At 39.5% G+C, this 27,894-nt stretch overlaps 1 protein-coding gene across 3 annotated transcripts; it reads left to right on the top strand.

Moving 5' to 3' along the window:
• The first annotated feature begins 2,047 nt into the window (after positions 1-2,047).
• gnaz (guanine nucleotide binding protein (G protein), alpha z polypeptide) lies at positions 2,048-27,345 on the top strand. 3 transcript variants are annotated; one of them, XM_015050283.1, is made up of 2 exons: positions 2,048-2,374; positions 25,936-27,345. In XM_015050283.1, the coding sequence occupies exon 2, from the start codon at positions 26,533-26,535 to the stop codon at positions 27,328-27,330; it is 798 nt and encodes a 265-aa protein (XP_014905769.1). In that variant the 5' UTR covers positions 2,048-2,374; positions 25,936-26,532; the 3' UTR covers positions 27,331-27,345. The 3 variants fall into 3 exon arrangements, with proteins under 3 accessions (XP_014905769.1, XP_014905771.1, XP_014905770.1); XM_015050285.1 differs by lacking the exon at positions 2,048-2,374 and adding an exon at positions 5,228-5,337; XM_015050284.1 differs by lacking the exon at positions 2,048-2,374 and adding an exon at positions 22,287-22,391.
• Positions 27,346-27,894: the final 549 nt, after the last annotated feature.

The following is a 27,894-nucleotide window of genomic DNA, read 5'->3' as shown; positions in this document are numbered from 1 at the left end:
TGTGTGTGTGTGTGTGTGTGTGTGTGTGTGTATGTTTATATATATAAACATATATGTAAAATCGCCGTATGAATGGATGGAGAAATTGATAGATTGATGGTTAGCAATTGAATGAATAGTTTTTCATAGCTGTAGCATAAATTGTTCTCATCCCTCAACCTCATGTTTACCTCAGAGCTGAGTTTCCAATTATTATTTCATATTCCTGGGGCAAAACGTTTCCAACACAGAGGCTGTAGCTGGTTGTGAATGCATTCTCATTATTTACTTCTTCATAGTCCATCCTTTTCTGCGTTGTCACTAAACATCCACACATCCATTACATTTAGTAATAGATATGCCTTGTCAAGAAAATAATCAGTTTTCTATTTATAGCAACAGGCAGCCGCCCCTCCGGTGTTTCAGACAAAATCCTCTATAGTGGTGAGTTTTTATTTTCCAGAAGTGTGGCTCCAACTGCTCCTTTAGTGTGTTTTAAAATCACTCATGTGCTTTGAAAAGGAATAGAAATTCTAGTTGAGATTTATCCGTGTCATACTTTTTTTTATTTTTTAATACAATGATATGTGCCTTTTAGAAAATAAACATGGCCTAACGTGTGCTTATTAAGTACATCTGTTTTCCCTTACAGCTCAACAGGTAGCTGAATTAATAACTAGTTAAATAAAATGGCAGCTCGCACATCCATCCATGTAGTGACATAAACCAAAACAGTGTTATACTATATATGCTACAGTCACAAGTTAGAAATGGTACAGAAAGGCTACATTTAAACCCGAATGCAAATTCCAACCTAATGATTTCTTTACCTGTCTTAAAAGCGCCTTATCAAAAGTTTGACATTTTAAAAGAGATATCAACAACTAAAGACCCTAAGTTGGCAAAACTAAGTTTTACAGGGTCAAGGCTGCTCAAATGTTATCTTATTTGGATAAGATAACATTCAAATAATGTTTGAATGAATGTTTTGAACTGAGCATAACTGAAGTAACAGTTCTTCCCACACTCTTAAAAGTTGAGGATGTGTTCTGTTTGTCTTTGCTACATGAAACACTGAAACCAAATGTTGATGTGCAGCACTGAATGGTCTCTAAAGCAGAAGTGAGATGATTTTAACCCACTGAAAATAACAAAAAGGAATAAGAGCTAAAGCAACAGTGTAGCAGTGAGCAAATAATTCAACACCTGCTTGTCAAATATCCCAAAAAGACCCAGATGAAAGGTCAGTGTTCACCTCCCCCCACCACCACCAGATGCGTACTTGCTCTGGCCTTTAGCCGATTAATTATCTCATAGTTTATGACACCAGGATCGGTGTTCAGGCAATTGCATTACACCACATACTCCGAGCAATCTGGGGATTTTGTTCCTGCTGGACAGTCTGTTTGAGTATGTGTGTAAAATAAATAAGGGAGGAGACTCTTTACACATGTAAAGGGAAAGAGGAACTGCTTGTTATGTTCCAGTAGTTCCTTCATTTAGGTAAATTTGTTTAATTTGAGATGATCTACAACAGTAAGGCACAATGAACAGGGAACCACCCCGTGGCATGCTGCCCTATTTGCCTGAGCCTCTATCATTTCCTGGGTATAGCCAATAGCAATAAAGGAAGTGGTCTCACTGTCACAGAAACAGTTGGCACGGAAACAGCACATTACACCATCATCCAATCCCCCTCCCATTCCTTTGTCGTCATGTTTGTCCTCCCTCCCTGTGCCCTCCTCCTCCCTCCTCTCCCTGTCCTGCATGTTTTTTCACTCATCAATGAAATCACAACCAAACCTACTGCTGGCCCTGTCATGAAGAATATTACACCCTCAAAGAACAGATGATGGTTTGTTTTCAACCGAGCCGTCAGGGTGCGCAGCCTCCCCCCCCTGCAGTCAGAACAAGAATCGAAACAAAGATGCTGAAACCATCAACGTGTGTTTTCCCCCTTTTCTCTGTCACTCTCATGATTTAATCCTGACCTCCTCTCTCCCTTTCTCTCTCTCTCTCTTTCTCTATCTCCACTGACTCCTCCCTCTGTTTCTGCCCTGCACTCCCTCTCTCTGCCTCTCCTTCTCCGACACACTCAAACACACACCCTCCACCCCCATCGCTGCAGTGTCTCAACTGCCTTGGAGCAAGCAAGAGAGGATACAGAACACAGACGGTTAGAAGACAGAGGAAGAGGGCCGCTGAAAGAGACGCACACAGACAGAGAGAGAGAGAGAGAAAGAGTGAGAGGCGTACTTTGTGTGTGCAGTGAAAATGAGGACGGCATGAAGATGAAGCAGAGGCACTGAAGGTGGATTGCACTGAGCCTTCTCCTTTCCCTGCAAGGGCTTGTCTGCAGTATCCTTTTGTAAACGGATGCTGGCTTGAGATCACGGTAAGCTGCTCTCACTGTGCCTTTTTTCTCTTATCTGCACGATGGGATCTCACTGGGACTGTTCTGCTGAAGCAGAATGATAAAATGGGAAGAGAGATGTTCAGAGATGGCACTGAAGCAGCCAGGCAGGCTGTCCAATCCCCTCCTCCACCCTCTTAGCTCAGTGCCAATGGACGCTGCTATCTTGCATTTGCAATTTGACTCATCATCTCCCTAGAGCATCTTTGATTCTTATAGAATGCCTTTATGTGAATACAGTGCTTAGTTTACGTAATATTGTATGTAGGACAAGTGGAGGATGCAGCAAAGGTGTGTGCATGTGTGTGCGTGCGTGGATGTGATCAGTCCAGGCCATAAGCTGTACAAACAGGGAGGGAAACAGGAGCATAAAACCCGCCATCACACAATCAAATGCTGAGCACAGCTGGGCTTCACCAGACAGCCAACGTGCACAGATCCCTAGGAGTTTGGGATAAGACGGCAAAATCGAGGCCCTGGAATCGCCGTGAGATTTTGCGAGTGAAGCTTCCCGTTTTTCTTTTTGCAGGGAGCCCATTTACATCGATTAATAACAATCTCCTTCTAGAACCATAATCCATTTGGTTTACTTGTGTCCAGCTGTTCATGGATCTACTGTAAATCTTGATGTGGGGAAGAGGACGGGAGGGGGCAGAAGGGAAGAGCGGCGCATGTTCGTTACCCCAGTGGGAGAGAAAAAAGCAGGACGGTTGTGACATTTTGTATCTCCACAGTCGTTCCTATTTACAAGAGCTTTACTGTATTTTATTTTCAGTGGGGGTTGGGATTTATTGTGTGGCACCAGAAGAACATGTGTGTTTGTGTACACTCTGTGTGTGTGTGTGTGTGTGTTTGCCTGACACACTCAAGAGAAAGAGTGAGAGAGAGGGGAAAAAAAAGAGAGAGCTTGTGCAAGGGAGCTGTTGAGGGGCTGGAGGGAGGGGGGTTAACAGTAGGGAGGCAGATGGGGCAGAGGGGCGGAGGTTGATGCAGCAGAGAGCAAGAGGGAGAAAAGAAGGAATGGAAGATTTGGTACAGATTGGATGGATGAGCAGGCAGGGTCGGCGGGTGTGGAGAGGGGGATAAAGGTGGAGGGGGTGGGGGGTGGTGGTGATAATTTCACGGTGGTGGAAAGGCAGCGCGTTGCTGAGCATGTGACACAGAACGCTAGATGAGTTGGCAAGCGATCCGTCCAAATGAGGCGCTGAGACATCTCTGAATCAAGACGAAGACAGTGGAAAACACAACCTCCTTCAACAAGTCCATCAAATCTGACACATTGGACACCTTTACCGAGCCTCTGGGATATTGGTGATTAGGGAACATTGGGACTTGACAGGAACATTAATCTTCTAGGCTAAATTTATAATGTAGCTCTAATTAGAAACTGGGCTTGGGATGGTTACTGACCCCGAGGTATTTCAAGGTGCAATAAACGAAAGGTTTCACAAGTGCAAACATTCTCTGTCAATATTCCAGCGGTTTTATTGACGAGATGCAAACGAAAGTGTCAAAGAGACTAGAGTTTTGAAGGTAGTGCTGCCTGCCGCTTAGCTGCTGTCGGATAATATATCAAATTTCAATAGTCGTCATAACATTGTGTGCAATATTGCAACTGATAAGGACTTTTTGAATGCAACAACTGGTTTTCTTATATTATAAATGCAATTATATTATTTGCATATTATTTACATGCCTTCAGCATGCAAATAATGTTTCGGGCCTGTTGGGTGGACTTTTACTGCCCTTGATGCCAACACTTGAGGAATGTCTTTATGATGCAGGAAAAGAGAAGTAAAGTTATAAAAAAATAAGTGGGTTAATTATAATCTATGTTGTTGTCACAATATGTAGGAACAGTATTTTAATTAAATGTTTTCCTGATATCGCATATGGCCCTACTATAGTATTATAGTAGGGCCACCTGCTCACAGAGAAAAAATGCTTTTTTGAAATATTTCGAGCCACTAAAACACAGGTAATCAAGAATTGAACACTAAAAGGCCACGCCTTTTATTCTTACCAAGGTAACACCAATTTAAAACTTCATTTGGTAACCCACAGGTTTAAATGTGTTTGATAAAAGCACTTGGAGTGACTATCTACTTAGTGTCTATACCTTGTCAGCGGTGGTAAGAGTTTGATCCATAATCAGTAGGTTGCCGGTTTGAGTCCCCGCTCTGTGTGTCTCAGTTGTTGCGTCCTTCACCCGCCTTGTCTGCTGGTGCTGTTCAGGCAGCCTGGTGGTGCTGGTGCCTGGCAACTGTGGCTACTATCCAGTACCTTTCCACTATTAGCATGTGAATGGGTGAATGACTGAATGTAGTGTAAAGTGCAGTGGCCTATGCAAGTGCAGGCCATTTGTAGGAGGGTTGACACCGATCTCCAGCAATCATTGGACAGGATGCAGGTACAGCTTGGACAGTTTGTTGGTGCATGACAGGGCAACACAGACACATGTAGGGCAAACAAGCACACACACACACACACACACACACACACACACACACACACACACACACACACACACACACACTCAGTCCTATTGGCAATCTAGAAAGACCATGTAACTGAACATACATATTTTGGAGTATGGGAGGAAGTTGAGCTTCCTATAGAGGAGTATTTCCCAGCTCTGACCCTCCATTCACACTGCTGTGCAAGTTTTAGATGTTTTCCTGCTTTTGCACACCTGTTTCATATGATTGTAGTTCAATCAAAGCCTGTTAATCAGCTATAGATTGAAAGAAGGTGTGCTGAAGCAGAAAAACACCTAAAACATGCAGGGCAGTGTGCCTGGAGGACCAGGGTTAGGAAACACTACTATAAAGAACCTTTGCATGCAGAAATGACCTGACCAGGATTTGAACCCGTGACCTTCATCGACAGTGTCAAGTCAACAGTGCAAACAACTGAACTACTGTGGAGCTCGCAATGAGATCAAGGTATGCATTTTTGCCTGAAACCTTTGTGGTATTATTGATACCTATGGTGCTTTTACTCAAAGTTATTATACCATGAGAATGTTATACCAGCTAGTGCCTGTTAGAAACTGTTTACTCTTACCTCTTTGTAGAGGAAATGTAACCTGAGAAGACCCAATTCTGTTTGCTTAAGCTGCAAGGAGGTAATACAAACTTTTGCCTTAACTATATAATATTGAATACAGTTATATAAATGGATTTTGTTTCTGGGCTGCACAGTGGCGCAGTTGGTAGAGCTGTTGCCTTGCAGCAAGAAGGTTCTGGGTTTGATTCCCAGCCTGGGATCTTTTTGCATGGAGTTTGCATGTTCTCCCTGTGCAAGCGTGCGTTCTCTCCGGGTACTCCGGCTTACTCCCACAGTCCAAAAAAATGACTGTCAGGTTAATTGGTTTCTCTCAATTCTCCTTAGGTGTGAGTGTGTATATGCATGGTTGTCTTTCTCTGTGTTGCCCTGCGACAGACTGGCGACCTTTCCAGGGTGACCCCGCCTCTAGCCCGGAAAGTTAGCTAGAGATAGGCACCTCCTGACCCCACTAAGGGACAAAGGTGTACAGAAAATGGATGGATGGATTTTTTTTTTCCAAAATACACAACTGAGATGAAGTGCAATAATGTTAGCGCTTTCTTGGAAGTACTTGTGCAATTAATTTTGCAGATCCTTCGTGGCGCCATCATGTAAATATGTTGTGGCCACATCAGTTACTGGAATAAACACAAAATCTGTGGGCTGCAACACAGCAGCTGGCAGATAAAGTGGTAGCACAATGTTAGCTGTTTAACATGCAAACAACCGTTTGTGTTTGTGGTGTTTTTGTCTGGTGAAGATCTTGCTTTCTATTTCATCTTCCATGTAGCTGAAATGCCGTTTTAGAGATGGGTTGGTAAGCATCCAATGGAAGAACAAAGAACACATCTTCAAGTGATAGTTTAGATAATATGAAGTGAATCTCTGTTAATTTATTATCAGTGACAGTTTCCTTACCCATAGAAAGATTTCATATTTATGTGAGTTTGTAGTCAAAAAATAACTACAAACTCACAGTTGTTAGCCGTCCACTGTTAGCATATTCCTTCAACTTTGTGCTATTTTCTTATAGAACAAAATATGTGTTACTACAGACCAGCACTAATTGTCAGTCTGTTTTAATGGTGAGTTTATTTTTGTCACAGAAGTTTGAGGTCAGATTTGGAAATTGCATCACACTTGAGTTTAAGGCATTTCCAACTCTACCCCACCTAACCATTACTCCTTAATTAAGACTGAAGTAACCTTCTGAATTATGTTATAGTGATTCTTGTGTAACAGCATCAAATATGACGCGTTCTTGTGCATTTACAGTCCTCATAAGTATTTGTCAATTCAGGCACATGATGCTGTCACGAGTCTAATGCAGCACAATTATGTGCACATTGATGGACAAAAACATCCCCACCAGCAACAAACATGACAATTATCTTTTGTAAAAGATCTTCAGCCTTTGACTCCTCCACAAACTCAGTCATATCACATCCTTCTACTGCAGGTCAGTGAATGATAAACAACACCAACTTCAAGGAGCCTCATGTGAAAAGATGCAACATTTCAGCTTTTAAAAAGTCCAGCACAACCAGGTTTGACTGATTTGTGACAAATGCTAGCTGAAAAATGGGAGGCCACCCTTCAGCAGTGTTTGACCTGGCTGGTGACCAGCATGACGAGGAGCTGTCTGGCTCTCATGTGGTTCTTCCAAGTGCTTCTCAGGCTTGTGCTTGTAAATGGAATAAATGGTTAAATTGTCAGGCTGTCTTGTTTTTCAAATTTGAATAATCTATCAAAAAAAAAAGAAAGAAAAACACCTTTCAAGAGGAATAAGGCGTTGACATAGAGGGTTTGGCAAGCTTTTCACAAGTGCACTTCTCATCCTAGATTGCATTTTTGTTAAAAATATGGCACCATTCAAAGCTAAATCAACAGACTCCATAGCAGTAAATGATCTATTAAGAACCACAATTGTTGCAACAAAAGAATGATTAAAAAAAATTCAAACAAGAATGTCCTTATTTACTATAATAAGCATAAAACAGAAGTCCTGAGTGACACTGGGTTTAAAGTGATCACAACATTCAACAACGTGCGATATGTCTGCGCTTCTCAAGGGTCATGAAACCCGTCACCACACCCTGGTAGGTTCTATCTAAAGCTTTTGCGAGCAGAAGTACTCTGACATAGATTCAACCGCCCAAACCACCAAGAAAAGAAAACACTGCACTGCACACAAACGAACCATTCCTCCAACTAAATCAGTCAAATTATTGTTCTTTTTGCTGAACTGGTGCTGGATAGTGTGCTGCAGTTTAAGGAGTTTCTGGTGTGGCAAACCATATGCTGACTTGACCTCCTCTCACCTCTTTTGTTGCTTGCAACCTCCATTAAACTGTGTGACATAATCACAAGAGACAGACTTGGGTTTTTAAAGAGGCAGTGGCTTGTTGAGGAAGCAATTCTTGCACAGAGGAGTTTAATGTCACAGACCAGTGCACTTTAGGCCATTTTTTCTTTTCACCTCATAGGTGAGCACACCAGCAGCTCGGACAATTAAACTTAGCTCTATTACAGTAAAGTGCCAAGGGGCCCAGGCTTAGTTCCCTCTGCTACCTACTTAATAAAATGATTAATCTGAGATGTCATTCATTTCCTCAAGAGGGAATGGCAGAATTATCTAAGAAATCTTTGACATTTCCGCAGGAATAGAGCTATGTTAAAGTTTATTTTTAACACCATATAAAATGAGTCAAACCACAGAGAAACTTGTTATTCAAAGTGGAATGACAGGCCCTTGCTCTGATTTAGCTGGCACAGCACCTCTGTTTGTTTTGGGTCTTCAATCCCAGTCAGTTACTGGGACAAAGTGTCATCGCCATGAAGATGTGGTTTGGCAGCCTTTTCTCTTAGATGGACATCAGCACAGAGATAGGGCTTTAAATTAATTACCTGAACCTTATTTATCTTTCAAAGGTATTCATGCCCTTGCAGTATCACATGTCTTATCAAGTTACAACAACATTAAATCAAGTGACAAACTCTTATGTGCTCTGCTGTTGTTTTGTGTGATAGAACAGTAAAAAAAAAAAAAAAAAAAAACACAAAACTCTGACAACCTTAAATGAGATTTGGTGCATGAAAGCATTTAGCTTCAGAAGTCATGTAAGCATCAAATGCAGTGGTCCTCAAAGCCAGGCCTTCAACTTTTAGATGTGTCCCTAGTCCAACATTCCTGAATTAAATTCCTAAACCAGTGTTTCCCAACCGTGGTCCTCAAGGCACACTAACCTGCATGTTTTAGATGTTCCCCTGCTTCAACACACCCCATTCAGATGATTGCAATTCAGCAAAACCCTGTTAATCAGTCACCAATTGCAATCATGTGTGCTGAAGCAGGGGAACATCTAAAACATGCAGGTTAGTGTGCCTTGAGGACCACGGTTGGGAAACGCTGTCCTAAACTACCTCCTTAGCAAGCAGTCAAGTTCTCCAAAGTCGTGTTAATGACCCAATTATTTAACTCAGGTGTGTTGAAGAAGGGACAAAACCTGCAGGACCGGCCCTTGAGGACTGGATTCGAAGAACTCTGCTCTATGCACTGAGATTTTGAGCTGACTTATTTGGGCTGAAGTATGATCATTTCATTTATATTCCTAAGTTGAAGGTTAGTGGACATCCCCCAAAAGACTGCAATTACATTGAAAGAAGGTTCTACAAGGAATAAAAATGGAGGGCAAAATTTTGACTTTTATTTTTCAAAAATTTAGAAACCCATGCTGGACAAAACTCCAAAACGTTCAAGAGTCATAAACACTTTTACAAGGCAGTACAACAGCTACAGTAAACATCCACGAGGATGGCCGCCTATTGAATTGAACTAAATCTTAGGACTGGCAGTGGGTGGGATCTGTGTGAACAAGCGAGGATTAGGTTATCTTTTGGTGTTGCATAAAAACAACACGGGCTCAATTCATCCCTCCCTGTCTCTTTGCCCTCCTTTCTAATCGTTGCTGGTACTTGCACACAGGGGCCTGTCTGTTTTCCCGCTGCTGCTGAGCAAGACGGCCTTACTTCCAGCTCTCAAATTTGAGTGATGAGAGGGCAGAGCAGAGGGGACTAACAGAGAAACTTTGTGTTCCACTGCACACACATAACAGCAGTCATATGACAACAAGGAGGTGGAGGAGAGAGGGAGGGGGAAGATGAGGGCGAGCTGTGGCCTTCCACTGGCAAGGGTTGGTGTTAAAGAAAAATCAAAGTGCTCCATATTTTATGTGCGCTTACGCTGGGTGAGTGGACGTAAAAGTCTTTGTGGACACATGAGGGTGGGAATATATTGTTGTATTTGGGTGTGGTTGTTTATCTATTAGTTTGGGTCTTACACTGCCCCCTTTCCTGGATCATCTTGGGTCTTTAAATATTAAAGACCCCATAAAATGCGGGGTCCACCGCCCCCCATGCAGGGGCTGTTGCCTCTCCTTGCGTTCATGAGTCTCTTGCTTTGGTATGTCAGTTCTCTGTCTGCTGGGGTGTGGTGGGTCTCTGTGTCCATGGACGGATCTACTCCAGCATAGCTGGTTGCCAGTGGAGCCTGGGGGCTTGTCACTGTGGCCCCTGGGGCTTCTGCATTGTGGCTGCTGGGGGGTTCCTCCAGGGATGCGGTTATCCCTGTGATGATGCTCCCGGGGCTCTGTGCTCAGGGGCCCTCTGGATGTCTGTGGCTTTGGTCTCTCTCATGTCTGCTTCAGGTCCTGGAGGGCAGGTCTGTGGTTCCCCACACCCGGTACTGAACATTGTTATGGAGAAACCACATATAGACAAACACGCTCACAACCAACATCCAAAAATGTTTAGGATCAGGTGTTTATAGATGCACTCTCAGTTGGGCTGCGGTTTCCCCTATGTACATATTGTGTTATTAACTTGCACCATGTACATTTTAGTAATGTTATATATACATGAAACCAAATGCAAAGTAATTTTCAGTACTGCCCTTTAACTTTTTCTTATTTCTCTTCATTATCATATATTAATCATGAAAAGCTTGAAGTTTAACAACTCAAACTGCCTTTGCACAAACACAGAGATATATGTGTTCAGTGTTGTAGAAATCTAGATTCCAGAGTTTTTACTTTTCTCCAAAATTACATGTTTCAAATCCTCAAACTAATTTTAATATCAGGATAATTAGACTAAGTAAAAAAAAATATTTGCAAAAGATTTAATTTGTGAAAAAAATAACAACTTCACTCTAAACAAGCTCTTGATGGAAGTTGGTCTTTGCTCTAGAAGGAGAGATTTTGAGTGTGAATGACCTCTTTAAAGATCATGCTGCAACATCTTATCAGATTAAAACCTAGACTTTAAGTAGGCCACTCTACAGTCATTTTTTTTTTCTAGCTATTTCAGTTTGACTTCCTCAAACTGTGCTTCGGATCATTGCATTGTTGCTTTATCCAAGTATGCCTGAGCGTAAGGCCATTAACTGATAGGCAAATATTCTCATTTAGCTTCAACATATCGGACTATGACAAATCCTGTCTGTTTTATAAATATGTGTCGATAAGATGGGTCTTAGTGGGGTTTTTTTTTCAACAGTGATTTTGGTCTTGACGTTATTTAATTGATGTCATTTGTAGCAAGTCTCAATTTATTGCTTAATTGGGACAAGACTGCGGCACTTTAGTTAGTGTTCAAGATTCCTATCAGCTTTCTGGAGTAGATTGAAAGCTGATTTTGGTAATGCTTTTTCACACCATTATTCCATAAGGCTTTTTACAGAAGCACCTGGTTTTCTCATTTTGTCGTCACAGCCCTAATCTAATGGAGCTCACTGAATGGGTTAATGACAGTTGTATTACTGGATCTGCCTCGGCGTTTGAAGTTTCTCCTTTCCTCTGTTCCGTTTATTAAATCATGAAAACAGATAAGTTTGTAGTTCGGAGAAATCAGCAAGTGTCTGGAAACCACAATGTCTTTCTGCTGCAGAAAGCATTTGTCTTATCTGTCAAGACACAAATTAATAACTCACTGAAGAGAGTTTGACTAAAGATTAGGTACAAGTAACGTGAGCTGCTCTGTTCTACATGATGCAGCTCGCAGTGGGAAAACAGATAGGTGTATTCACTTGTCTACCATGAACAATCTCATGTCTTCACATCAGACGGGCTGCCCATAGCTCAGTCTGCACACAAGCATGCCATTGTCATCACTGGTCGGCCTTGTGACTCGGTGTGACCCACTGGGTTGTAGAAAAGGGTACACAGCCACTGAGATCAGGAGCGTTAAACGGAGCATTATCATGAAAAGCATCTAGCATACAGAGAACCCCTCTGCCCCCCCAACCAGTCCCCACCCTGTAAACAGCTCACTGTTTTTAGGAGGGAGTAGAGGGAATAAAACACAGCCTGTCATTGTTTGGCACAGGGAACGAGTTGGTGTCCTTGTATGTGTACAGTAATATGGCAATCTTGCTCTAAAGGCCCCACACAGGGCACCATGTAAGAAAAGCACTCAGAAAATATTCAGTAAACTATCTGTCCAACAATGTGAGCAGCGCATAACATCGGGTCAAGAAGAACGGGATGGTAGAACATTTTAGCAATATTGTTGGGATAAATAAATTGATTGGAGCTCCGATCTCATATCCATAATTGTTCCATCACATCCCTATTGTCTCTATTGGACTGGCAACTCCTGGAGTACAAGAAACGGATTTGAAAGGACTTGACCTTTGTGAGACAGTGCATTATTGTGCTGAAAGCGGCCATTAGAAGATGGGGAGACTGTGGTTGTAAAGGGACGGACACGATCAACAAAATTACTCGGATAGAATGTGACGTTTAAATGATTCTTGATTGTTTCTAAAGGACCGAAATTTTGGCAAGAAAATCTCAATCACATCATCACACCACCACCAGCCAAAACTGGTGGTGGTTTTGGCTGGTGGTCCAGAAAAAAAGTGGTACAGGTAGGTAAAGTGTTGCTTTACCTACCTGTACCACTTTTTTTCTGGATACACCTTTCAGGAAATGTGCAACACTCTTAACTGTGCAATATTTCCAACAACCTGTTGCAGTTGCTGAGTATTTGCTCTTAAATGTGTGTTCATATTCTAATAGGCCTGGACTGCAGGTTTCATGCACAAACGGCAAATAATGAAACAATGAATTTATATCCACTATCTCTGTTTAGCTTCTCCTTCTGAAGGAGTGTTGCTGCAATTTGGGAACACAGATCAACAGCAAAAGCAATAAACCAGCTACATCAACCAATCCTGACCCTCTACTCTGACAGAAAGGAAAGAAGAGTTCTACTGGAGACTATAAATGGATATCTAAAGACATAATTTATGACAGTTTTATCCTGGTTAAGCTCTGAAACTGACTCTAGACCAGTTTTAAGTCAGAAGAAGTTTGTAATAAATTGCAGATCTTTTTAAATTAAAACATGCAAGTGATGTCCTGTAGAATCAGTGACCATACTTCAGCATATTTGTACCATTCAAGCCCAAAATCAGTGAATGATCAGCATTGTGTCCAATAAAATATGTCTCAGAGCAAAAATACTGTAAAATATTTCAACTTTACCTATTAAAATTTCTTAAAAAGGTACTGATGAGACTGTTACTACCTCCCTTCTTCTCCATGGAGGCCCTGGAAGGACTTCTACATTTTCTTTACGTAAAAATTGCCACTAAGATTGGCAGATTTAATCAATGTGATAATAAAATAAAACTGTGATAATCGCCATGGGTGGCTGAGTTTAAATGTTGTTTGCAAACATAAATGCAGAACTGTTGTCTCTCTTGACGTAGAGTTAACAGAAATTATGAGTCATCTCACAGTTTATATGAGTACAAACTGAAAAATGATTGAATTAAAGTGCTTCAAATAATAAAACATTTTTTTTTTTACATTTTCCCTCTACACTGGTCTACATTGAGTTCAGGATTTATCCAATAAGACCTCCCTTCCTCCTGGGGCCATTTTGTTGTTTTTTGCTCACATTTTTCAAATTTGGGGAAAAATGGTTCCTGCTGTGAAAATACAGGGAGGACAATGAAAACTTCCTGATAAGATTTCTGCATTGGAAATGTCAAAATGCATGCATGGGTTTGTCAAATGGAGAAAAGTTTCTTAAATCTCAGAGTTTTAAAATCATCAATTTGAGCTTTGAAAGGAGGCTAACATTTAGCTACTAGAGGTATTTGTACAGTGCTTACAATATGTTTGTGTCTTACCTGTTGCTCTGTTTTAGTGTACTTTATCTATTTGATACTAAATAACTTGGGACTTTCTCATTGATCATGTTAGCTACTGGTTTTGGCTAGCTGGATGAGCAGTCCTTAAAATATCAGGGTAAAAAAAGAAAGGCCCTAACTGAAACCATCATAGTGGATCTTTAAGACTTGCAGCGGTGTGGACAGTTAAAGTTAAATATCTCATTTTATCTGGAATACTTATTTTTAAAAATTAAACCGCCTCACATATTTCCATTAGTAGCTTACAAGCAATAATGCTGGCCGATATCTTGATTTTATCATGTGGCTAGATTGATTCTCTATTTGGCTGGACTTGACGCTTATTTTTGCTGCAAATGGAGAAGGTCCAGAGTCAGCTGTCATTGGAACAAATGCAAAATATAAGCCGCTGAATGGAGCCGAAGATCGCTCTTGCTGCGACCTATATCTCCTAAAATTGTGACGCAAAGTAGAGAGAACACAAAGCTCTGACTCATCACTCAGACTCAGGCCTTCTGGCTTGGACAGCTTGCTCTGCTGAACTCAAATACGAACAGCAGCGGGTTGGTTGGGGGGATTTTTCAGCATCAATGTGATCCGTTTAAGTTTACAGGCAGTTTCACGTGATGCAGCTCTGTGTGTAAGACCTCTGTTAATTGGCACTGAGGTGAGATTGATCTATTGGTCTGATACTCACAGCATGAAATTGACAGTCTGCACTTTGTCTCACATTCCAGTGCGTCACAGCTTTAGAAGATCCAGTCTACAAATTGCATCACGCCCTGCTGACCGCCTACCTTATAACTTACAACTTCCTTCTCTTTCATTGCAAAACTCAGTGAACCCATCCATGCTCATGATTTGTGTTATCTTGTCCATTTCTGCCTTGCATGTACTCTGATTCACATGACTCTGCTTATCACAGGAAGGGGTCAGTTGTCAATTCTAGACTCTCCGTGTTTGCTTGTGACTTTTCGAGGCAAACTGATATCAAGTAAGCTTGATGAAACAGATTATAAGGCTTGGTGCAAATACTCTGGTTTAAGCCTGCAAAAGGTGTGTGACACATCAAGATTTTGTTTGCTAAGAATTTCCATCTTAACAGACGGTCTTAAAAACACAAAACCGGTTGCATCTCCACTACTCTCTCTGGTAGAAAATGGATCTTAAAATTCCCCTCAGCATTGCTCTTGGGCTCCAGACATTAGTGGAATGCAGCTGGAATGAATGCCAGCAAACAAACTGATTGAATAACAAACAAAAAAAAGTAAAGTTAAGGTTTATATAACTGCCTGAGTCACGTCAAATAAATTCTTTCCTGGTTTTGCCTGAAAGAAAGATTATTTATTTCATAAGGTCAATTTCAGTAATTTTGCAATTTATAGTTATTTGGACCTGGTTTAGATGAAAATGATAATTATTTCAGCAGTAAATGTAAGCATGTCCTTTATAACAAAAACATGCAAGATGAAGAAAAATGTAGAATATTTTAATATCTCTGAGTAATTTTCTAAGTGTCCACATAGCCTCTTTTTTTAAGTATTTAAAATACATTTAAACAGTTAGAAAATGTGTTCACTAAAATTATTTTATTTTCATCTGACATGCCATAAGTAATTTACAGTAATTCTCACCACCAATACAATTATTATATAAGAAAAACTGTTAAATCTGGCAGTGAGTTGAGCAGTAAACATTTTTTGAACAGTAACTTTTATGAGCGCATATTCATACATAACCTGGTGAAAAGATTTCTGTGTTCACACCTCTCTGGTGATAATTAAACACCATGACTTCTAAATGCAGCTACACTCAAAATTACACCATAAATTTACATAAAAACTTGTCTTCCCCAAAGTCATCAGGGTCACAGTTGTTGGTCTATGGTAATTTATATAAACTATAAATTACCATAGACAATTAGAATGCAAATGAAATGCATTTCATTTGCATTTCATTGCAAATGAAGCATTTTTGAATATATACTTAGTTGTTTATATATGTTTACAATGGGAAACTGATACTGAAGAGTTTGCCAATTTCATCTTGGCAAACTGATGTTACCATATCACCTTGAAAATATCGTATTGATATGTTATTTTCATATTCCAAATTTTTGTTTTGTATCCCATGATCTTCTTTTTCTTGAGGTATCATCATTACATGGAGGCTCATTTCTTTTAGCCACTCTTCAAAATAAAAGTTGCATGAAAACATTCTATAGATCTTTAAAAAATCAGTAAATGTGGACACAAAAACAGAAACTTACCCAATGCAGCTACAGTCAGAGCAATATTTATTGCTTTTAAGTTTAATTTTTAAACATGGAAAGAGTGGCGTCTTGGAGTCATTACGTCTCCATAACAACCATTAAATCTTATATATCTAAGAAAAAAGAGCCTTAACCTGTTGATCAAGTAAAACTGGGCATTGATCAACGTTGAGGCAGTTCTGTGACCATTAAAGGAGATTTCAGCTTGGGATTGTATCTGTATTGATCTCCAAGGAGTTTTTCTTTCTCTTTTTTTTTTTTTACTAATACATTGCTTATTTACTGACAGCATATAAATTAACAACTTTGCTGTAGCAAAGCTTCTTGTCTCACTTGGAGGTCTTCTCTACTCTCTTCCAGGGTAAATTTCTGTCTCTGGAGTTTCACAACTCCTTCTCTTGATTGCTGATTTCCAAACACTTTGAGATTTATTCATGCAACACTATAAATGACAACCAGAAATATAAAATATGATACTGGCAAAAAGCTCGATTACAGTTTCACTCTATCACAGTTTCCTCTTATCACAAACAGCAGATCTGGTGATTAGCTACCGTTTCACTCCTGGGGTTTCTGATACCGTTGTGCCAGGGAAGATGAAGTGTTTCAGGATCCTGCTTTTAGTTGTTTTGTTGATCATAAGGCAGGTCAGCTTTTTCTTGTGTATGCGGATATTGTATACCTAATTTGCTAGAGGGACTCGACATGCTTGAATGCGTCTTTAAATAATGGCAAAATCTATCAATACGACAGACCTGAAATAGTCTCTCCCATCATTTATTATGTTTTTGACACTCTCCAAGGCCAACTAAGCAGGAACAATAAGTGATGGTGACAAACTGGCTGAAACCCTTAGGGGCTCACTTCTCTGCTTTTATCAAAGACTCGCATTTCCTCATCACCAAGCTGTTCTGAAGAGATTAAAATGGCCGCACACGTGCCTTTGAGTGTAATTTTTATGTGAACAGTGAACATGATGGTGGTCCTTTTTTCTCCCCACACAGGTGCCAGACTCCTTGCTGCTTCTTCTAACATCCTGTCTGCTTATCTGCAATGAACAGGCTTCTCCCCCCCCCTTCGGTTTTTGTGATATAGAGAACATCAGACATAAAATAATGACCATTCAGTGATATTGTCATGCAGGGTGTGAGGTTGGTTGGAAAATCTTTGGACAGGTGGGAGCTGCCAGAAAGTTCCTCCGGCAGAAAAACAACAAGGAAAGTATTAGTCACTTTTCCTGTCATAGAGCTATGGTCGATCAGTGTAAATGGATACTGGTTAAGTGTTTCATAAGTGGGAGATTTGATTACATTCTGGTCAATCACATGAGACAGCAGTTGTTGTTGACAGGCAGCAGAGCCCATTATTCTTCCTTCTGCTCCTCTTCTGAATCGTACTGAAATGCAAACTGGTTGGTTAAAAGGGGGAAACACACTCACACACACCTGCACCTCTGTTACAATTGACTAATTCTCGCTTTCCCCTCCCCCCGAAATTTTTTTAAAATGGTTTATTTTATCTTTATCTGTGAAGATAAAATAACTATTTTCTGTTTTCCCAAAAACTCTGAGCAAACTACAGTCAAAGCGATCATTAACAAGTTTAAAACTACTTGAGCTGTGACACAAAAGGCTGAATGAAGACCATACTTTCTTATGACACCACACACAGAGGGGAGCATTGTAAAGCTGCTTTCTCACAGTTTTTTTTTTCATTTTGCCACTCGTGTAGAAATAGAATCAAAGAGGAAATTCAGGTGTAAAAGCAGTATTGTGTAAAGGTTCACACACACACACACACAAAAAGTTCAAAGTATTAAAAGCAAAATATAAAAAACAATGTTACAAATAACAATCATAATAGTGATCATAATAATTACAACAACATACTGTGCAAGATTGTAACAGAAAATAGTGTGCAGTTATTAGAAATAAAAATATCCGTCTTGCAATTCAAAGAATGTGCAACTGGGTTAAAGCCCATTTTTCAAAAATTTATGTGCCTGCACATTAAAGAAGATGGACTATTTACAATACAGTACAACTGTGCAGAAAAACAGATGTGCAATAACAGCAGAAATGTTATCTAAACATAAATAAGTGATTGTGTATTGTATTGCAAATGTCTTGTTTCTGTGCCACCAAGACACAATGAACGTGTCATGATCTGTGTTTCTGTGTATTTATTTTAAGGTTTGTCTGTGTTCAGTTTCTGTCCTGAGTCTCTGTTTCTGCGGCTTCCCCATTAATTGCTTCCCAGGTGTGTCTCATTCCTTGATTACCCTCCCTGTGTATTTAGTCCCACCTGTTGTCTTTGTCTCTTGTCGGATCCTTGTCCAATGTCATTTGTCGTTTGTCTGCCTGCCATCACAGTCGTACTGTAAAGTCCTGTGTTGGTTAGCTCTCAGTTTTTCAGTTGCTCCCGGTAATTAGCTGTGCGCTAACTGTCTGCTGTGCCGCCTGTGTTTGAGTTCTCTTATTAAACATATTGATGTTTAATAACTTACATTAGGAGTTTTCATAAAGTGTCATTTTGTCAGCATTTAAGCAAGCACTATACATGAATGTTCAATGTTTATGTACACATTCTATAAATACCCCCACATGGTTAGATAGTTGAATTAATTCATAACCTAATCTCAGCCACTAAAACCACTTGGAAAGGTGAAGTAACTGAACTTTCATCAGTGTTGACGTAGCATCTGCATAGGGTTGCATGAGAGAGAAATGTAGTTTGTGGCTTATTCTTGAGCCATTTGCATAGCACTTGTATAACTTAAACAGCGATTATATCTTATATACCATCTCAGTTGCAAGAGTGTGACAGAATTTTCGAGATCAAATTATGCAATCTACTGCATCGAAGACACAGGCAATCGTACTTGCTACTTAGTGATATATCACAGATATAAATGAGGTAAAAACACATTTCTAAAGCTTGGTGGAAGAGTGCTGCTAAATTAAAAAAAAAAAAGAATGATTATGCTCTTAATAAACAAAACAAAAAAAATACAATACAATCAATAGTTGTTGCTGTAAGTGTGGAACATTTTGACATATAAAAATCTGATCATTTCAGTTGCTGCATGGTCTCTGCAGACAATGTCTAATGCATTTTACCAGTTCACAACACAGTGTTGTGTTTTAGCCATAACATTTCACCTCTAATGGATTAAAATCACCATTCAATCTAAAGTGATTGACCCCGTTGTTAAAAAATCTTCTGGCAACCGAACAACAGCAGCATGAAAGAAGAGGACATTACACAACACAACACGCTGCTTGTACTAAGCTCTAAAGGAAGGTGTGATTGTAATTATATGCAGCATGGTAAATTAATAACAGCGAGTAAGCACCAGAGTGAGTGATGGAGAGAAAAGCTGATAGGATGTGTGGAGCTGGAGGTGTGAAGATAAAAAGTTACCAGCCTCCACCTCATGTGCCTCTCACATTTCCACTACTCCAGTAATGGATTGAGATGCCTCGTTGCACGATGTCGTCCATTCCTCTGTCTTCACCCTTCCTGGCATGCACCATCTTACACAACGACTGTCTCTTCTTTTCAGCTAGCAGGACATACGGGAACAAAAAAAAAAAAAGGATGGCTCGATTTGTTAACACATTGTGAAACTGTTGGGTGCATAATTTGATATTCATTAACGCAAACTGTCAAATATTTCTCTTTAAAATGCAATAAAAACAATCAGTGAGAGAAGGGTCATACCTTAGAGAAACACTATCTTTTACTGGCACTTCTGGCACAAAGTGGCACAGGAATGGGTTAACAATGACTCTAAATTAACAGGATTTATGTTTATGCTACGGTATGCATACACTCTGTCTACACTGATGAATAATCACTCACACCAACATATTAAACACTTAGTTTATCTAGGAGGGCAGATTGACTTATTCTCTGTTCTGATTAATTTAGCTTATAATTACTTTAATACATGCATGAACTCTATATAAAGAATTATATTTTCAGCCCAAGATCATCAGTGGATCAAAAAGAACTGAAAAGAAAAAAAAAAGTCATAATGTGACATCCTGACACAAACAATTCTGCAACATTTAATTTGACTCCTTTCATTTGAATGGAAATGTACAATCTAAAAACAGAAATGTATCATAAATGACATTTAAACAGCTAAGACATTACAGGCCTTAATGTTTCATTTCTTTAAGTTTAGACACATAAAATATGTCTTTAAATATGCCAGCTAACATGGCAAGGTAAGAATCAATGAGAAAGCAGAAGAACCTCAAAATAGATAAGATTTTAAGTATTGTATGTTATCTGTCAAAATATTCTTCAAATGCATTATGTCTATCAGTTCAATATAAACTTTGTGCTGCATAGGTTTTTAGACCATCCAGCAACGGTACATAGGAACTTAACATACTTCTCCATTGCGGTATTAAGTAATAACAAGAAACAAATGCTTTTAGCAAATGCTTTTTAAAAATATATATCTGCATCTGTAGATTGTGCCAACTGAGATTGAGTAATACTTTACTTAGATTGGTGACAAATCACGACTATTCTTGGTAGTTCTGGGAAGACTGTCTTTGCATGCAAAATGTAGATTAAATGCTCTTTGTTAATTTGATAATTACATTGGTGTAATGTAATTACCAGTATGTAGATGTGTGTAGAACTAGAAGTATTAGGTTAGATGGCTGAACCCTTGGCTATTAATTAAACAATTTGGCTCCGTAGCCAGATTAATTATGCAGGGTAACCGCTCCCGCTGAATTAAAAAGCATTACCGATGTAATGCTGATGTTTCATAACCACCATAATATATTTTTAATTAATCTGTTGACGGTGCATTTAATGCACTCTGTTTCATAAAAAAAAAAGAAAAAAAAAAGAAAAGTTCTTTGGCCTCACATGAACATATCAAGCATTGATGCAGTTTTTATTTGGCGTGACTCTGAATACAAATCAAGATTAGACAACCGCTGAGAAGCCATTTGATTTAATCTCTGGATTGTCACTTACTCTGTCACAGCTTCACTGTTCAGTGGTAAAATCATTAAGCAATGCAATATACTAGGTTACTGTTTTCCATATAAGCGTTTTGTTTTAATTAGATCTGAAGTCAGAGCTCAGATCTGGGAATAATGCCCCACCCCAATTAACTAAATACTTTTAAAATAACAGTGGGCTGCATAATGGAAAGTTAATACTGCTGTCAAATGTTGCCCAACAGTAATTTCACATACAAACCAACAAATCATCAAATGAATGCAGAGATTAATGCAAACAATAGAGCTTGAATAGATGAGGACATCATTATTTATGCTTATGTACAAGTTTGGTTGAAGGAAGTAAGAGAAGTGGGAGTTTTATTTTGCCTGACCAACAGGATGGCTCCAGACTCTTTTATCTTTATGCAACAATTCTGACCCTACCTCACAAATGTTGCATCTGAAATCAAGAATTGTAAGACCAAGAAACTTTTAACCAATGTGAAAACTCCAACTTTAGGGAGGCTGTGACTTCCTTCTTAGTGGACAGTAGTTCTGTGGTCTTCTGCTGCTGAAAGCCATTTGCTTTAGGGATGAACATGCTGTGTCTTTAGAAACGGTATTCTGGTTGTAAAGAGGAAGCTACCTCCTTCTGTCATTTCAAACTAGTCTTCCATCAACTCTAACATCAAGGAAGCAATAAATCTGGTTCACTGCATATTTTCTCTTTCTCTGAACATTCACTGTAAACCAAGGAGATGGTTCTCCTTGAAACTGCCAGCAGATTAGCAGTTTTTGTAAACTTCACTTAAATGCTCTGTCCTTCCCATTCTGATGCTCAGTGTGAACCGACACTCCTTCACCTCGACTAAAGACCTTAATGTAGTGAGTTGATACCTGAGGTTAAGCATCAAAACAGAGCAGAACCACAAGTGCAGCAGGTTTTAGAGACATGGAATGATGTATGTTTGGAGCTTCAATGTGTTTCCAAAGCTCTCTGAATCAATGATGAACTTTAACTAGTTTGGCTGGATATGGCATTTTGAAAGGGTGGTCGAGAGTCCGAAGCTACAAAACAATGTTTCCTGCTTTGTTTGTGTAGTGATGTTTGGTTATAGTTTGGTATAGTCCATTTGGTCGCTCAGGTTTTTTTTTTTTTTATAAGCAGACCCTTATCACTTTTTTTCCAGGGAATTAGGAAATTGAGCTTCACTGCTGGTAAAACAACATCAACAACTAAAAACACATTTAGGCTGCTGAACAATATCACATTTGTTCCTCGGCCAGGAAAAATATCAGTGTGTTTATTACTGAATAGCTTGGAATTTGCAGCAGAGAGAATTCCGTTTTATTGAAATTAAATTCATGCAAATATTTTTATTCATCTTGGCATTACAGGGCAGAATAACAAACAGATGTCCGGGCAAGCAGAGAGAAGCTTAAAGCTGTACGAAAGCAAGAACGATACCTGCCAACTTTGGCTTGTTATTTTCCACGGTGATTGTGAAAATGTATTGAGAGAGACATCATCTTATAACCTTGCAAGGAAATATGCTTCTTTTATCTAAACTGCATCACTTACATGCCATCTGCCTTGTATGTTTGATCTTGATCGAACATACGAGGCTTCATGCGATTGCATGTTGGTGCTGAAGGAGTCGACATGGTTAACTAATCTCTTCTCTGGTTTAGATCTGTGAAAGCAGAACTGCAGCTGAAGAATTCACAAGAGGCGCTGCTCAGATAATAGCATTAGAGGAATGAGCGCAAGTCAGTAAGCACCTGACTAGTAAGCACCTCTTTTGTAATCTCATCACAAACATTCAATTAGAGGAAGAGCTTTTTATTTTATGGCGCTTATTTGGATATTTTAATTAAATCATCCTTGAAATTATTTCAGAATTTTAGAACTACAACAGAAATTAACAGGCACTTGGTCAACAAGATGGTTTCATTATCTGCTACTTATAAAAGGTTAGCTTTTTGGGTTACTGCTGCATTTTTGGCATGTTTGTCTTTCCTACTTTTTCTGAAGACTGAGTAGATAAGTCTTACTAAAATTAATATAACCCTTGTAAAATGATCTAACAAAAAATAACTACACTTGTTTCTTTTGTGCCATAGGCCTAATGCTTACTCTTACAAGATAAATCTGACTGACAGCAATATTATTGCTAATTTAAATAAATATTATGTTACTTATTGATGAAAAAAATATTTTTAAATTAAAACTACCAGATAAATAAAAGGAAAGCAAGACTTGGCATTAAAATTTTTAGACCCCTCTAGCACTTGTTTGTATTTAATACTTGATGGCTGCAAAACTGTTTCTAAGTAGCTGCGTGCAACAACAACCCCTAAAGGTTGGCGTGCATTTCCAGCCCTGCAACCACTGTTCCTCTGTGGCGAGTTCTCACCCACCAGTAAACAGAGCGTCTGGCCACAGAATAAGTTTCAGACATCAGATTGCAACTCACTTATTTCTAAAAGGAACTATCTGAGGAAAATGTCTCAATATGTAGGTCAAGTTGCTGATTAATATTTAAGGTACAATGTCTTACAGCAGTGTAAAACTTTTTTTTGTTATCGACAATACAGGATGGATAACAAAAAGTAATATTAAACTTAATATCCAGTATATAAATCCTGTAGTAAGAATACTTGGTTTTTATTCAGTATGGTTAAATATGCAGAAAAGTATTTCCAGATTAATTAACCCATATTGTGTACATTTGCAGAATGTTTTATTATACGAACTGATTGTGTTGTCAATGTTATACATAAAATAATGTCTTAGCTCATGCACAGTGACTCTCTAAGTATAATTTGGATTGATTATTTTATGGGAGACATCAATGTAGAGGTTTTGTTTTTCCATGATAAAAAAATTAAATTGAGGCCATTGATGTTAATTATTGTAAAAAGAGCTTAAGAGACATGTTGAATGTTAAGGCCATAATCTGTGCAAAACCAGCAGTAATATGTGACTTCAATAAAGGAAGATGACTAAATAAAAGTGGGATTATAGCTTCATGCTGAATGTTTTTGTTGTAAGATGACAACATCACAAGTCAGTAGTGTGAAGCACAAGCTCTAACCACAGATGTGTTTCCACTGGAGGAACTTTGCATGGTACTGACATAGTTTTTCCAATACAGGAAGTGGGGCCCGATGTACTCATGTTATGGAGCTTTCTGAATAAACCACAAACTGAATGACAAGTTTTCTGATCAGTAACTTTCCTACTGGTTAATATCTCTCAATTTAAGCTCCTCAGATTTTCTGTTAGCATTAAATCTTGGAACAAAATAATCTAACCTTAAGGACTGAACAAATTAAACAAAGCATAAATATTCATTTTCTGAGTTTCTATGGAAGTGCGGAGAGAAAAGGATTTTAAACAGAGTTCAAGAGCATTAATGGTCCGACATAACAATGAATATAATCACAACATCATAGGATTTGTTTTATGGTTTTCCACATTTTTACTTTGTAAGAAATGAGGCGACTGCTAATTGTTGCTGTTGCTATTTGTGTCAGTAGACATAATTTGCTTCAGCAACTTGGTTTTTATCTTGTGTTTTGAGTTATTTTTCAGATGTGGTCATGTTAGCGTGATCTGCATGATCGGTGGAGCTAAAAGCCTTGCTAATGTCATGTTGAGAAGATGATGAGCTAAAATTATGCTGCTGGAGATCGGCCTCCATTCTTCCTCCAGCCTTTCCCAACCAGACACAACTAATCTATGGTTTGTTTAGTACTAGTGTTTTTTTTTGTTTTTTTTTAGATCAGCAGGGAGGTTTTTTCATTATGTTTATTCTATTTTCAATAGGTCAGTTTCGTTAATATTTACCATCTCCGTGAAGTTACAGTTGGCTTTAAGTACATGACCAGATACAATGCTGAGAGTTGAAAGAATTTGGCAAGCTAGTAACAAGGTAAACAAACAAACCAGACCAAGAGTGCAAACATCTGACTGAGTTTTTACTTAGTATTTGACGCTGGAAAGAGAGGAGTGCTTCTGTGTTTTTCTCCTACATGAAGCGAGGACAAAACCTTTTTCAAAAGCTTCCCTTGTGCAGGTAAAAGATCCAAAAAGCAGCTACTTTTAATGCTCTGTGATCTTTGGGAGTTAAAGGGTTGTCGCTATACTTTTACTACTCTTGTGTGATTTTGTGTGTTGGAAAGACAAAGATAACAATTTGGAGTTTTCTAATAGCAGTGTCACTTGTCGAGAATATGGTTTTAATGGTAATCTCAACTTAAATATGTGCAAAATACTGTTTGTAATGTAGAAACAATTTTATCCTTTACGACAGAGTGTTCTACAGGGAGTTTAAACAGACGGAGTTTGGAGCAATAAAAGTATAAAACTGGACGCAAATATGTTTTTAGGTGCTTGAATGGCATGACAGACAAGTTGATTTTTTTTTTTATGATTTTTGCTTCTGTTTATTGATTTTCATATTAAAAACATTAAAGTAAAGTCACTATATTCTACGTCCATGACAAGTCACATTCATATAAAGTTTTACTTTGCAAATCGGTGACTTGAAGCTATGTCATATTCAACTTATAAAACACAACTGTTTGATACTTTGAGACTTTTATTGTACTAAAAACCCAACAATTTGCATCGACTCCTATTCAGCTGTCGGCTCTTCCGCCAGCAGAAGTGTGTCTCCGTATGAGAAGGAAGTGACATCACATTGAGTCCATCCAGCCTTGTTTTTAAGCCTGAAGAGAAAGGAGGAAAATGAAGCAGATATGCCTTAACACAAGCATAAAATTGCAATGCATAGAAAATTCCTGGCATGTGATTATGTGACATTTCTGTTTCAGCAGATTGTCAAAACATTCTATGTTTTAGTTTTAGTTTCACAAATGTAATTTTGAAATCAGGGCATTGTAAAGTACAATACACTTTCAGGATGAAACTCAGATTTCCTGAAGTGTTTGACTATTCCTTCTACGCTGAATTTACTAATTAGAAAACTGCTTGAAACTGAAAGTATAAAATCTTTTTCTCCATGTTATGTGTTGACAGGCTTCCTGTCCTCTGGGAGAAATCTAACAGAAGAAGAGGAGGAAAAGTTTTCATCACCTGGATCAAACAAAACTGGCTAAATATCGAACGGAGGTGCATGGTTACAACACGGCACAAGAGCCATGTGGGAGGAGAGTGACTGGGATTTCATATTTACGAGCATCAAGTCCAATTATTTTCTCTGCTGACATACAATAACCTTTCCCCAGCCTTTCACCAGTGCTTTTCCTCAGGGGGAGCCCCTGCTATGAACCCCAGCTCTGTTGGCTTCAGCAGGCAGTCAAACCTCAGGGCCAGGGACTGTGTGGGCATCCCACAAGTCTGGGTTCTGCCTACACAGAACTCACAGACTGCCCCTGAAGAAAAAGAATGAAATACTCCTGAGTCACTCCTGCGTGTGGTCCCTTTGCTGTCTCGTGTTATCACTGATTTCTTGTCTGGATCCTTCCCTGAATCCTTTGCGCTCTTACAGAAATAGTCTCCAGCTCCTCCACCGCCGCCACCACCACCTCCTATTGATCCACTTCTTCATCATAATTTGCTTCCCCATCCAGAGGCAGCACGAGTTCCTTTGTGCTAACGACGTGGTGGAGGACCATGGGATGCCGTCAGAGCTCGGAGGAGAAGGAAGCGGCTCGGCGCTCCAGGCGGATCGACCGCCATCTGCGCTCAGAGAGTCAGCGGCAACGCCGTGAGATCAAGCTTCTCCTGCTGGGCACCAGCAACTCCGGAAAGAGCACCATTGTTAAGCAGATGAAAATCATTCACAGTGGTGGCTTCAACCTGGAAGCCTGCAAGGAGTACAAGCCTCTCATCCTCTACAACGCCATCGACTCTCTCACCCGCATAATCCGAGCTCTCACCACCCTTAAGATTGACTTTCACAATCCCGATCGCGCCTACGACGCCGTTCAACTCTTTGCCCTCACGGGGCCAGCTGAGAGCAAAGGGGAGATCACCCCAGAGCTGCTGGGGGTGATGAAACGTCTGTGGGCAGACGCAGGGGTCCAGGAGTGCTTTCAGCGCTCCAACGAGTACCACTTAGAGGACAACACCGCCTACTACCTAAACGACCTGGACCGCATCTCCGCACCCGAGTACATCCCCACTGTGGAGGACATCCTGCGCTCCCGCGACATGACCACAGGCATCGTGGAGAACAAGTTCACCTTCAAGGAGCTCACTTTTAAGATGGTGGATGTGGGTGGACAGCGTTCGGAGAGGAAGAAGTGGATTCACTGTTTTGAGGGCGTGACTGCAATCATATTCTGTGTTGAGCTGAGTGGCTATGATCTAAAACTCTACGAGGACAACCAGACGGTAAGGAACATTTCTGTTTTGGGACACTTACCCAATTGTAGTCAGATGTTTGTCATTCACTCCTCACATGTTTAAAGTTGCTGTCGGTTTTCTCTAACCCACTCATGCTCATAATTACATGTAGAGGTTCAAACCATAACACATTCACCCCAACTAATATTTTGTTAAATGTGTCTTTGCACATTACACGGCAGCTACATGTTTTTGTAGTCGTCAATAAGCTTCTGGGCCTATTAGTTGGATTTTTTCACACCATTTGTGGCAACATTGGTAGAATCAGTCTAAATGGTTTGCTCTGGCACAGACAAGACATTCGAACATTGTCCACATATATTTAGTTTCTGCAAAGAATCTTGATCTTAGCCTGCTTTTTCCATTCAAAAAGCAACTTTAATGCGTTTGTCCTGTTAGAACATTTTTCTCTCTCCAAGTTTCAACACCCTTAGCAGTCGAGTTTATAAACTTCATCTACTTTGACCAATGCCCCGGTATCTCCAGTAGTAAAAGAAGCGCAAACTAAAGACCTAAAATAAAAAGGTCCGTCTTGACTTCTCCAAGCACAGTTGTCATTCCCAGATAGCACAGAATGATTGAAACAACATTGAATCAATGTCAGCCAGAAACATTGAATCAACGTTG

Source organism: Poecilia latipinna, unplaced genomic scaffold (genome assembly GCF_001443285.1).
Source record: "Poecilia latipinna isolate Pla-1442-1.1 unplaced genomic scaffold, P_latipinna-1.0 Scaffold982, whole genome shotgun sequence".
Classification (NCBI taxonomy): Eukaryota; Metazoa; Chordata; class Actinopteri; order Cyprinodontiformes; family Poeciliidae; genus Poecilia; species Poecilia latipinna.
The sequence above is the reverse complement of the archived record's forward strand: the minus strand, read 5'-3'. Positions and strand labels throughout refer to the sequence as shown.